Source organism: Momordica charantia, assembly GCF_013281855.1.
Source record: "Momordica charantia cultivar OHB3-1 chromosome 4 unlocalized genomic scaffold, Mcharantia_2.0 BLBB01000004.1, whole genome shotgun sequence".
Taxonomy (NCBI): Eukaryota; Viridiplantae; Streptophyta; class Magnoliopsida; order Cucurbitales; family Cucurbitaceae; genus Momordica; species Momordica charantia.
Window position 1 is genome coordinate 7,301,841 of NW_028275162.1, and position 12,396 is coordinate 7,314,236.

The 12,396-nt window shown below is 40.8% G+C and overlaps 1 protein-coding gene and 1 long non-coding RNA gene across 2 annotated transcripts; both read right to left on the reverse strand.

Annotated features, from left to right (window-relative positions):
- Positions 1-1,822: 1,822 nt before the first annotated feature.
- Positions 1,823-5,770, reverse strand: LOC148211707 (uncharacterized). Its single transcript, XR_015790262.1, has 3 exons — positions 5,726-5,770; positions 2,307-2,399; positions 1,823-2,227 (listed from the first exon to the last, which is right to left on the reverse strand). It is a non-coding gene; the product is annotated as an uncharacterized LOC148211707 (long non-coding RNA).
- An 18-nt stretch (positions 5,771-5,788) lies between these two features.
- On the reverse strand, positions 5,789-6,415 carry LOC148211708 (uncharacterized). Its single transcript, XM_088122566.1, has one exon. The coding sequence runs from the start codon at positions 6,413-6,415 to the stop codon at positions 5,789-5,791; it is 627 nt and encodes a 208-aa protein (XP_087978692.1).
- Positions 6,416-12,396: the final 5,981 nt, after the last annotated feature.

Sequence of the window (12,396 nt, forward strand, 5' to 3'; positions counted from 1 at the left end):
ATTATCATAAATATATAATCTTAAAGTAAATTTTTTACGATCAACATACATTTAATATGTTTCCTCTAAAAAAATATAATAGGATAAATATGTAAACACATTTCATCCAGTATAACACCAATTATATAATTGTCTCTTTAGAAAAAAAAATATTAGAATTGAAAATGAAATTTATATTTTATATTAATTATTTAAAAAATATTATATTGATGTAAATTAATTTATTCTAAAAGTATATATATAATTAATATATGAAATTAATATGAATTAATAAAATATTAAATTAATAAAAATAAATCTATAATATAACTGCAAATCATAGTAAATTAATGTATATTTATATGAATATTCATAAAAGCATTTTTTGAATATTATATAAATTTAAAATATTTTTAAAAATAAATTCGACAAAACAAACATAGTTATCCCAATATTTCCTAAATGATTTCAGACAGTATTCCCGAAAAAAAAAATTCTTTTTTTTTCTTAAGTTTAAGAAAGGCATTTTTAAATTTTACTGACTGAAAAAGAAAATCTAAAATTTAACAATCAAAATAAAATATAAACCTATACTTTTTCCCACCTGTATTGACTTTTAAGTTTTAGTTGTTTTCCCTAATGATGTTTGTAATGTCAGTTTCAATAAATCTATCTTATTTTTGTTTGCAAATGTATTCTTTTCTTTTTTTTACTCTAATTTATTGAAAATAACATTGATTTTAGTTGCATTTTATAATTAGCAAAAAAAAAGGAAAAAAAAAAAGAAACGAGAGTACTGAACGAATCATTATAATTAAATTGTGAAGAAAAACTTAAAACTCAAACTTCACCCAACTAATTTTTCTTTATTTCTTTACTTTGATTAACTCAATTTATTTCTTTTGGTTTTCCTCAAATTTATTACAATTCTTTTTCAAATTTTTGTCAAATTTAATTACTAATTATTTTCAAATATTAACAAAAAATTTAATAGGCAAGTTCCATTATATTTTTTTAAATTTAAGATTTACTAAGAAAACATTACACACATGATATGTTTCAAAGCGAGAATTTGTAAACGTTTCTATTTTATATTATATTACTTTAGTTAAATCTTCAATTGATTAATCTAATTTTCATCTCAAATTAAATTAGATCCAAAATCATGCAGCTAATAATTACATAATTACGAGCGTTAGAGATAATTAGAATGAACAATGCAATTGAATAGAATTGTTGAGAATGCGACAAAGTTATATACTAACTAGATAAGTCTGCGAATTTATAAGTTAAGCTAGGGTAGAAGGTAAAAGAAGGAGAATTTTACTTTTTTTTTCTCCTCTTTTTGTCATATGTCTGGTTCCTTCTTGAACTTTTTCATCAAGGATTTAAGCGGAGAGGCTCTTGAAGTGTGTAGTATCTTTATAGCGTCAAGGTACTTGTACGTAGCGCTTAGACATCATGCCTTCTCTATGTAGGTACCCCTTTCGTAGTGCCCTAAGCTACCCTTTTCATAGCACCTAGGGTACTGAGCATTTTGTCTTTTGACTTTCTTTTACTTTATTCTTTTTACTTCCATTCTTATCTAAATCAAATATTTGATTATTTTCAAAGTAAAATTAGCAGCAAAAAAATAACCATATAAATTTAGTTTAATTGGTCAAGATATTATTATTTATTCTAGATTCAAATCCTTCCCTCTCTATTAATGAAAGAAGAACAAAAAAGTGGTTGGAAATAAGGAATTGCTTAATGAATTAAACAATGATGATTCAATACACACATACTTGACTTAAGTCCAAGTTTTTTTAAAATTATTTAATTTAAAATCTTATAGCTAGAATTTGGTAATACTGTTGTGTATATATGATTAATTAAAAAGGAATTGAGAGCATGCTTAGCATCTTATCAGATAAATAAATCTTAAAAGGCCATAGGGAAGTTTTTTAATATTATCATAAATAAACAAAATTATCAAGAGAGATTATTTGGAAGTCTAAAAGCTTTGTCACTAGTTGGGAAAAAATATGACCTACCATGAAATAATAATAGATCATTATTCGTGATCGGAAGACAATACCTTGAAATTGCACAGTGGATGACCTATTAAGCTCGACAAGAGTAGTAACAAATCGTTGATAGCTGCGAAATGATTAGGCGTCGAGGTACCATTCCCAACGTGTCTAACCATGTAACAAACTCTTCAAATGGTATAATAGAACTCAGACGTGGACCCACTTCATTTTACCTATAAATAGAGATTCATTCGTGTAAGTAGGTTTCCTATTTGATTAACTTGTTGTGATAGCTATAGGTTGAATTCTTACTAAATGAGCATCGGAGTGTTTGTTCTCTTTGTGCAGGTCTTCGGTTGCATAGATCGCTTCGAGTAGCTCAACCATATCCACCTCGCACGTGTCCTTAGGTGTAAGATTGATATGGAAACACTAGAGTGGTGAATAGGGTTGCTTACGAACTTATAAATTTTAAAAAGAAAGTTTAAGAATAACAAAAAATCAAATGAAATTTAAATGCATAAATGAAAGAGTAGAGTGAGAGATGACACCATAAATTTTTATAGTGGTTCGGAAATCCCTACTCCACTCCCCAAGATCCTTTCTTGGGTATTTTACTGCAACGACTCTCTTGCAGGTGAGAATCAAACCGATCGATTCTCTTTTTGTCATAGGCTAAAGAGAAACTCACGATCCTTTTTATTGGTTCAAGATCCAACCAACACGATCTTTTTCACTAGTTCAAGATCAAACCACTACGATCCTTTTTACTGGTTCAAGATCAAACCACTCTCACAATACCAAGGTGCACCCACACCTTAATACAAAATCCCAAATGAAGTAAAAATAAACACTACAATAAATACCTCACGAAGGTGAATTATACAATATCACTCGAATACATAGATTAAGCTCCCACTATAATGTATCTCTCATAATAACAAAAAGCACCAAATTTTGATATAGAGAGAATGAGAATTTAGAGATTTGGAGAGCAAAAATTGAAGAGGAGAAAGATGTTTGCTTTGATAATTGGTGTGGAGAATGATGAATTTGGTGGCTTTAAATAGAGTTTCAAGGATGAATCTTGGTTATTGGATTTAGGGCAAAATTTAATGAACATTTGAGATTAAGAAAAAACATAAGGAATAAGGAATAAGGAAAATCTAGAGAAATTGGTAGAGATTGAGAAAACTTGTGAAATTGAGAGAAGCTTGTGGAAGTGATAGTATTGTGGGAATTTGATTTGTGGAGATTGAAAGCGACATATGTCATCTTTACATTTGTTTGATTGTTGGATGTCAGGTTAGCAAATGTCTAATTGATGTCACATGTCAACTTATGAGTAGTCCATTTGTCCATGTCACCCGCCACGTATGATTTTTTTTCCCTAGCTTGTTTTGACCATAACTTATTCGTTTGAATTCTGATTTGAGTGATTCGAAAGGTGTTGGAATCGTCATTCCGAGCACTACACTATGGACACCTTGAAACAAGTCATTGGTAAATAAAGCTTGTTATCATCCAAACATATGATATGATTGAAGCTCCTAAAGTTAACATTAGGAAGGTCAGATTTGAGTCTTTTCTCTCATAGCTCGCTCCGAATATATAGCTTGGTCCTCTCTACCTCGCATGTGCTCTTCAGGTGTTCAAATTTTAGCATCGACAAATGGTGCCATCTGTGGGAATCTCGATTAAAGTCATTCATCTCTATCATAAATTTTTTGAATCCCATTATTTCTAACATTCAAAGCAAACACCTTAGGAAAAACTCACAAAGAGAGAGCTCATCTAGGGAAAAAGAGTGTGACCCACGAGGTAGCTCTTGTCAACCAAGCTCCCACGAGATAACTCTCTTTGTCCTCAAGGATGATGCCCCACAAGATAGCAGTCAACCACAAGGATGAGCTCCAACAAGTTATCTCTTCTTGGCCAAAAGGGTGCCCCATGAGATAGAACTCATCTGCCAAAAGAGTGAGCCTCCACGAGATAGCTCTTCTCGGCCTCAAGGTTGAGCCCCCACAAGATAGATCTTGTTCGCCAAAAGGATGACCCTCACGAGATAGCTCTCCTCAACTAAAAGGATGAGTTCCCACGAAGTAGCTCCCATCAGCTGACCCTCATCATTTGGCCGGTCCGACTCAGCCCAACCCAAAGAAGCAAAGGCCCGAGCTTAGCTGAAGCCCAAGCCCTACGAGCCTCAGGCATTATTTAGCTCGGGCTAGGGCCGACGACTCAGCCACTAAAACCTAGGCCTGTGACCCAATCCATGGGTCTAATACAATGGGCCAAAGTTGGATCGGACTTGGATTGGCCCTTTGGATCAAGCTTGAATAAGCCCATATAATAATTTTTTTAATTATTAAAAATTATTTTTGAAATATTTTTTCAAACAATGTTCTTAGTTTTAGATTTTGTGTTTTTATTTTATTCTCTAGTACAATTTTTTTTTCAAAATGTTATCAATAAATTTTGTTATATCATATTCTTACAACTTCATTTATTTTATTTTTAAAGAAATTAATTGTATTACTTTACTATATTAATATAAAAAATATTTAAAAGAATGAGAATGACAAAAAGGAAATTAATTAACTATATCTTAATAAATTAATATATGTATATATTCAATATATAATAATATGGACTATATTGGATCGGACATTTGAGACGTCCCGTTTAGACAGTCCAATTTAAAAAACAAAGATTCATATCCAATCCAATTTAAGGATTGGTCGGGTTGGGTCGAGCCGGTCAAACGTTGACTTTGGGCTGAGCTTGGATCGAGCTTGGGTTGGACTTAGGTAGACCTTTGGGCTTTTAGCCCAATTATGAGGCTGACCATCAGCTAAAAGGATGGGCCCTACAACATAACTCACCTCAGTCAAAAGGATGAGATAGCTCTCATCGGCCAAAAGAGTATGTCCCATAAGATAGCTCTCCTCGGTCAAAAAGATGAGCCTACACGAGATAGTTCTCATCGACCTCAAGGATGAGCCACCACAAGATAGCTCTTCTTGGCCAAGAGGATGAAGCCCACAACATAGCTCACCAAGGCCAAAAGGATGAACCTCTATGAGATAGTTCGCCTCAACCAGAAAGGTGAGCCCCCTATGAATAAGGATGTTCACGGTTCGGTCTGGACCAGTTTTAGGGTCGAATGTATTTTTTGAATTGAATTTGAAAAAATAAAATAATAGAAACCGCAACAAACCGAATGTATTTTTTGAACTGAACCGTCAATTTGGTTCGTTTCGATTTTACGATTTCTAGGTTTTCTGGACATCTTTCTTATGGGTCTATCTTGTGGGTCTGACTGGACGATTTTTGGATGGAGGCAATGCGGCAGAGACGGAAAGGTGTGGTGGCAGCCACAGAGCAAGATACAGTGCGGCGATAGCAGTGAAGACAAAAAGAAACTGTTGAGTCTTGAGGAAGAGTTGGGGAGATAAAAAAAAGTGAAAGAGAGAATAAGAAAACTAAGAACAAGATAGAAAGTAAAGGTGAGGAAGAAGAGTTCACAAAGAAGAAGGAGAAGGGTTGAGCCTCGGAAAAGGAAAAGGAAAGTAAATTTGAAAAGATAGAAAGTTAAAAACCTAAAAACTTCAAATAATAAAAGTTATGTTTGTCATTTTAAATTTTAAATTTTAAGATTAAAGGTATTTACCAATTCTTATTTAGACTTTCAAGAAAATAAAAAAAAGGGAGAAAAAAAAGTTTTGTCATACCAGTTGTGTGTACTTGTACCACAAGGTAAAGGTTGTTGTCACTTGTCAGCTTCAACCATCCCATCAACTTTGGCCATCAGGAAAGTTATTGTTTTGTTGATAATAAACAGTGTCAATAAGAAACAAATTAGAAAGCCACAAAGGACAGTTCAACGACCAAAAAGACGATAAACCCTCTGCACATGCTTTCCTCGCCAAGCTGTGTGCTACTCCGTTCACCTTCCTCGAAATGTGGTGAAAACCTTCAATTGGCATGAAATCCGCCACCTTCTGGATATCTTCCGCCAACAAAGAGGTCTCAGTTAGCTCCACAGAGTAATTGTTGATGATGTTCACGACTTCCAAGCAATCCGATTCCACTTGAACTTTGATTCCAGCCTCAAAGGTACACAAATGTTTCATCGCTTCGAGCCCTTCTAAAATTGCAAGAATTTCCAAAGCTTTAATAGGCCATTTCCGTTGTAGATGTTGACAACCCGCCAGAATGAGATGCCCTTTCCAGTCACGAACCATCCACCCAACTCCTCCTGCGTTCAAAGAGTCTATCCAAGTACTGTCAAAATTGAGCTTCCATAGAAAGGGTGCCGGGAGAATCCAGCCGAAGGAGCCAGAAATTTCTTTATCGTCCAAGTGTCGGTTCTTTTCGAAACTTTTAGAAAAATCTCGAAGTTTGCTTTCTATAAGATTCATGAGCTTTTGAATGCATGTCTGCTCTGTGGTATTGTGCACAATTTGATTCCTGTACGTCCATATACTCCATAGTAGAATGAGTTCTATTTGCCTTTAATTTTGATCTGAATCTCTCCAAATCCAGTTCAAGTAGTCCATAGCCGTCCAAGCTAACCTGTCCAAAGGAAACGAGCCAACATTAAGATTCAGATAAAAATCCCAAAGTTCTCGAACAAAGCTTCAATTGAAGAACGACAGATGAATTGTTGTCTCTTCTTTCTCTTGACAAAAGGGGCATCCCTTATTAGTTACTATGCCTTTGGAGCCAAGGTTTGCCTTGGTTGGAATGATGCCTTGAATCATCTTCCAGCCGCAAATCAAGATCTTAGGTGGGACTTGAACTTTCTAGAATCTCTTCCACTATTTACCCAAAATGTTGTCGTTCGAGGATGAAGCTAACGTAGGGTCCTGAATTTTAATACCCAATCTATAGGAGTTTTTAACCTTAAAAAGACATTTTTTGTCAAATCCCCAAATAATCTCATCCCTATTACTATTCTTGCTTAGGGGAATATTGAGGATTAAGTCAGCTTCATCTTCCTGGAACCGTTCCTAATTGCATCTCATTCCACATCCCGGAAGCCCTAATGAGCGACGCGACCTTGCAATTCTTCAGATAGCTGTGCACAAAAGTGGACTTAAAGTTTCCAGTTCTAGGAAGCCACGGATCTTCCAAGATATCCACACCCAGACCCGACCCTATCCTCCACCGATATCCTTTCATGAAAAGACCATAGCCCCACAGGATACTACGCCAGACAAAAGATGGATTGTTCCCCAATTTTGCTTTGATGAAGCTTTCGTTTGAAAAGTAACGGTCCTTAAGCGCCCGAGCAACCAGACTATTAGGATGCTTTAAAAGGTTCTAGATTTGTTTAGCAAGCATGACTTGATTAAAGATATTTATATCTCTGAAGCCCAAACCTCCTTGGTCTTTCAGAATGCACAAACTTCCCAAGTATGGTTATTGTGGCAATTTTATCCATGAACTTTCAATTGTAAAAATTAAACCCTCAAACTTATTATAAGTGAAAAAATTTGACCCCTGTTTAGGGGTAAACATACCCAGGACACGTGGAGGACCCTTATTGGTGTTTGAAGAAACTAAATAAGAGGGATTGCCTAGGTCCACCTCGGCCTTCCCGAGGAGACCGGGTTCGCCCATTATCAAAGACTAAGTATGGGCGTCAAGGTTCGACCTGGCTGGGGTCCAACCTGCTCGGAACCCGACAGGTCCGATATGAGAAAAGACATATAACCGCCGGTCGTGTGTACTGTCGGATCCATCACCTATAAATAGAGGGCTTCATTTCACGCTCAGGTATCGAATCTCACCTTGAACTAAATACAGAATCTGATCTATACTGACTTGAGCGTCGGAGTGCTTACCCTCTTGTGCAGGTCCACTCTAGTGTTCAGGTCGGAACCGGAGACCGGGTTCGAGCTTGATTAGTGAAGAACTGTTGAGCAAACTCTTGCATAAACATTTGGCGCCGTTTGTGGGAAAGGACGATCTAAGTCATCCCGATCTAAGAAACATACGCAAAGATGGTGCAGCCAGCAAACTCTAATAACACGACAGAACGGAGGGGTTTGAACGCTGATAACGGCCCTCAACGAGATCTTGACGCTAGAGCGGTCGAGGACTAGGTTCGAGCAGGGCAAGAAGAAGATCTTCCACGGAGATCGGCCCGCCATGCGAACCAGGAGTTACCCCCTGTTCACCCTAAACCCTCAAAAACCAACCGAGGCCGAGGAGGGACCTCCAGAAAGGCCTCCAGAAGGGCCAACCCGACAGCGGACCCTGAGGCTTTATCTACTCTCCAGCGCGATTTGGATGATATATGCCATCGGTTGCGCACAATGGAAGAAATGTACGCTGAGGCGACGCAAGCCAACCGGACAGCGTCCCCCTCCAGGGTCCCAGGCGCACCTGGAGAAAAGGAAGGACGAGTTCCATCTCTCCATCCTGGCGACCGCGAGCCCATTCCCAACAATGAGGGGGTGGATTATAGCTTGCAGGACAATGATCTTAGAAAGCACCTCACCGATAAGAAGAAGAGGGCATCTCGGGAGCCGGAGGACTCTCCGTCCTACTCCCGAGAATTCTCCAACTCGGACCTCAAGGCTCAGTCAAAATACAAGCCTCTAACACCAGAAGCTGTGATCACCAGAGAAGAATTCGACCTGATGAAGCACAGGTTCGACGAGCAGGTCGAGGCGCTCAAAGCCAGGTGCGAGAAGAAAGAGTGCTCGTTTGACGATGGCGACCTGGGAGAATCGTCATTCACCTCGGACATCCTGGAGGCCCCAATTCCTCCAAAGTTCAAAACTCCCACAATGAAACCTTATGATGGGTCTAAGGACCCGAAGGATTATGTTGAGGTCTTCGAGGGCCTCATGGACTTTCAAGCGGCAACAGATGCGATAAAGTGTCGCGCCTTCCAAATCGCGCTCACCGGCAGCACGCGCCTGTGGTACCGGAGACTGCCGACCAGGTCGATCTCGACCTACTCCCAGCTGAGGAAAGAATTCATTAGCCAATTCTCTTCTCGTCATTACGATAGAAAGACAGCGACTCACCTCGCCACCATCAGGCAGAATGAGGGAGAGACGCTGAGAGAATACGTCACGAGGTTCCAGGAGGAGCAACTGAAGGTCGCGCACTGCTCCGATGATTCGGCCATGTGCTACTTCCTCACCGGCCTGGCCGACGAGACCCTTACCATGAAGCTCGGAGAGGAGGCTCCAGCAACCTTCGCTGAAGTTCTGCAAAAGGCAAAGAAAGTCATTGAGGGGCAAGAGCTCCTCCGAACCAAAACTGGCCGACCTGAAAAGCAAATCGACCAGAAGAAGCTAAGCCAAGAGAAGAGGAAGGTCGATTCTAAGTCTAAAGACAAGGGATCGTCCACCTTTGGCAGCAGAACCGAGTATCGTCGGTCGGAGATCGGCAATAAACGAAGCCAACCTTACGAGCGTTATACTCCAACCACCATCCCCATCTCTGAGATACTTACGAACATCGAGGAAAGCGGGATGGAAAAGCTCCTCAAGCGACCTGAGAAGCTCCGAGGAGATCTAGAAAAGCGTAACAAGGATAAGTGTTGCCGTTTTCATCGCGATCACGGCCATAACACGGCGAATTGCTGGGAGCTAAAGCGCCAAATTGAAGATCTCATTCAAGATGGCTATTTCAAAAAGTTCGTAGGAAAGCTGAGGACCAACTCGGTAGAGAAAACAGAAGAGAAGAAGCATTCAAGGACGCCACCTCGTCGAGATGAGCGACCTGCGGTCATCAACACAATATTCGGGGGCCCTAGTGGGGGCCAATCTGGAAACAAAAGGAAAGAACTAGCTCGTGAGGCCAGGCGCGAGGTATGCATCATTAGGGAGTAGAAGCCTACTTGCTCCATTACCTTCTGTGATACCGACCTGGAGGGAGTTCATTTGCCTCATAATGATGCACTTGTGATCGCTCCTCTCATTGATCACGTCTTGGTCCAAAGAGTACTGGTAGATGGAGGCGCATCTGCCAACATCTTGTCCCTCCCAACATATCTAGCATTGGGGTGGACCAGGTCACAGTTGAAAAAGAGTCCAACCCCTTGGTTGGATTCTCTGGAGAGTCAGTCTCCCCTGAAGGGTGCATCGACCTGCCGATCACGATCGGACAAGATGCCACCTAAGTAACGCAGATGGCCGAGTTCGTGGTGATCGACGGCAGATCGGCCTACAACGCCATCTTTGGGAGACCCATTATCCACTCATTTCGGGTCATCCCCTCCACGCTGCATCAAGTCCTGAAGTACTCAACCCCTAATGGAGTAGGCACGATCCGAGGTGAGCAAAAGACTTCAAGGGAGTGTTATGCATCCGCGCTTAAGGGGTCGTCAGTATGCGCCCTGGAAGAGAAAACCAATCAAGACGAACTACCGAGGGAAGGCAAAAAGCAGTTCTCCCCGCCAACAGAGGAGCTCGAGCTTGTTCCCTTACTTAGCTCTGAAAAACAGGTAAGTATAGGAACCAAACTGGGGGCCACTGACAGGGAGGAACCGATCAACTTCCTGAGGTCTAACTCGGACGTCTTCGCATGGTCTCACGAGGACATGCCAGGCATTGACCCAAAGATCATGGTGCATCGCCTCAACATAGACTCATCATTCCGACTTGTAAAGCAAAAAAGAAGACCTGTAAATAAGGAGAGGAGTGATGTAATTGTTGAGAAAGTTAACAAACTTTTAAAGGCTGAATATATAAAAGAAATTATGTATCCCGAGTGGCTCTCTTATGTTGTGTTAGTTAAAAAATCCAACGGGAAGTGGAGAATGTGCGTGCACTTCACAAATTTAAATAAGGCATGCTCAAAAGACTGCTTCCCTTTGCCAAGGATCGACCAGCTCGTGGATGCAACAGCCGGGCACGAGCTGCTCACCTTCATGGATGCCTACTCCGGATACAACCAAATTAAAATGCACTTGCCAGACCAAGATCATACCGCGTTCATAGCAGACCAAGGTCTGTACTGCTACAAGGTGATGTCTTTTGGCCTAAAGAATGCGGGTGCGACCTACCAAAGAATGGTGAACAAAATGTTCGCCAAGCAGATCGGTCGGAATATGGAAGTATATGTGGACGACATGCTTGTCAAGAGCAAGCAGTCAAAGTCGCATCTTTCCGATCTGACCGAAGCCTTTGGAGTACTGCGCAAGTACCAAATGAAGCTCAATCCGACCAAATGTGCCTTTGGAGTCTCCTCGGGAAAATTCCTTGGTTTTATGGTAAACAACCGTGGGATCGAAGCTAACCCAGAGAAGATAAAGGTCGTGCTCGAGATGGAGGCACTCAAGACTCTAAAGCAGCTTCAGTGCCTCAATGGCAGGATTGCAGCCTTGAATAGGTTTGTGTCAAGATCAACGGACAAGTGCCTTCCTTTCTTCAAGGTTCTTAGGAAGAAGGGACCATTCGAATGGACGGTAGAGTGTGAGCAAGCACTAGAGCAGTTAAAAAACTATCTCTGCTCGGCACCTCTACTCGCAAAACCATTGCCAGGAGAGAAGCTCCACTTGTATCTGGCAGTGTCTGATAGCGCCGTCAGCTCGGTCCTAATCAAGCAGTAGGGCGCGTGCCAAAGTCCCGTTTATTACACTATTAAAGGCCATGACTGAGGTCGAGACCAGATATCCCCAAATGGAGAAGCTGGCCCTCGCTTTAGTCACATCGGCCCGAAGACTTAGGCCGTACTTCCAGGCACACACTGTTATAGTACTCACAAACTTGCCCCTAAAGAATATCTTCCTTAAGCCTGAAACGTCAGGGCGTCTGATGAAGTGGGCATTGGAATTGAGTGAGTACGACATCCAGTTCGGGCCTAGAACCGCGTTAAAAGGGCAAGCAGTGGCGGACTTCATCGCGGAGCTTACCCCACCGTCCCAATCGACCGAGTCCGACCTTTCGTGGACAATCTACGTTGATGGATCTTCCAATGAGAGGGGGTGCGGGGCAGGAATTCTGTTGCTCGCACCAAGTGGTGAGCGATTTAAGTACACCCTACGATTCAACTTTCAGACTTCAAACAATGAGGTCGAATACGAAGCACTTCTGGCAGGCCTGCTCGTTGCTAAAGGACTGGGGGCCAACCACATTAAGGTCTTTAGTGACTCCTAGTTAATTGTAAATCAGATTAAGGAGGAGTACCAAACGAAGGACCCCCGAATGGAAAAATATCTGAGCAAGGTCAGATCGCATCTCGCCCAGTTCAGGACTTACGAAGTGATTCAAGTTCCAAGATCTGAAAACTCCAATGCGGATGCCTTAGCCAAATTGGCATCAACATATGAGACCGACCTGGCTAGGTCGGTCCTGGTCGAGATCTTGGACAGTCCTTCAATCTTGGAGCCAGATGTGATGGAGGTTGACACTTCATCACCCTCTTGGATGGACCC

What these genes read in the sequence shown, in the direction of transcription:
- LOC148211708 (XM_088122566.1), bottom strand. Translation starts at nt 6,415, where the DNA reads ATGAATCTTATAGAAAGCAAACTTCGAGATTTTTCTAAAAGTTTCGAA.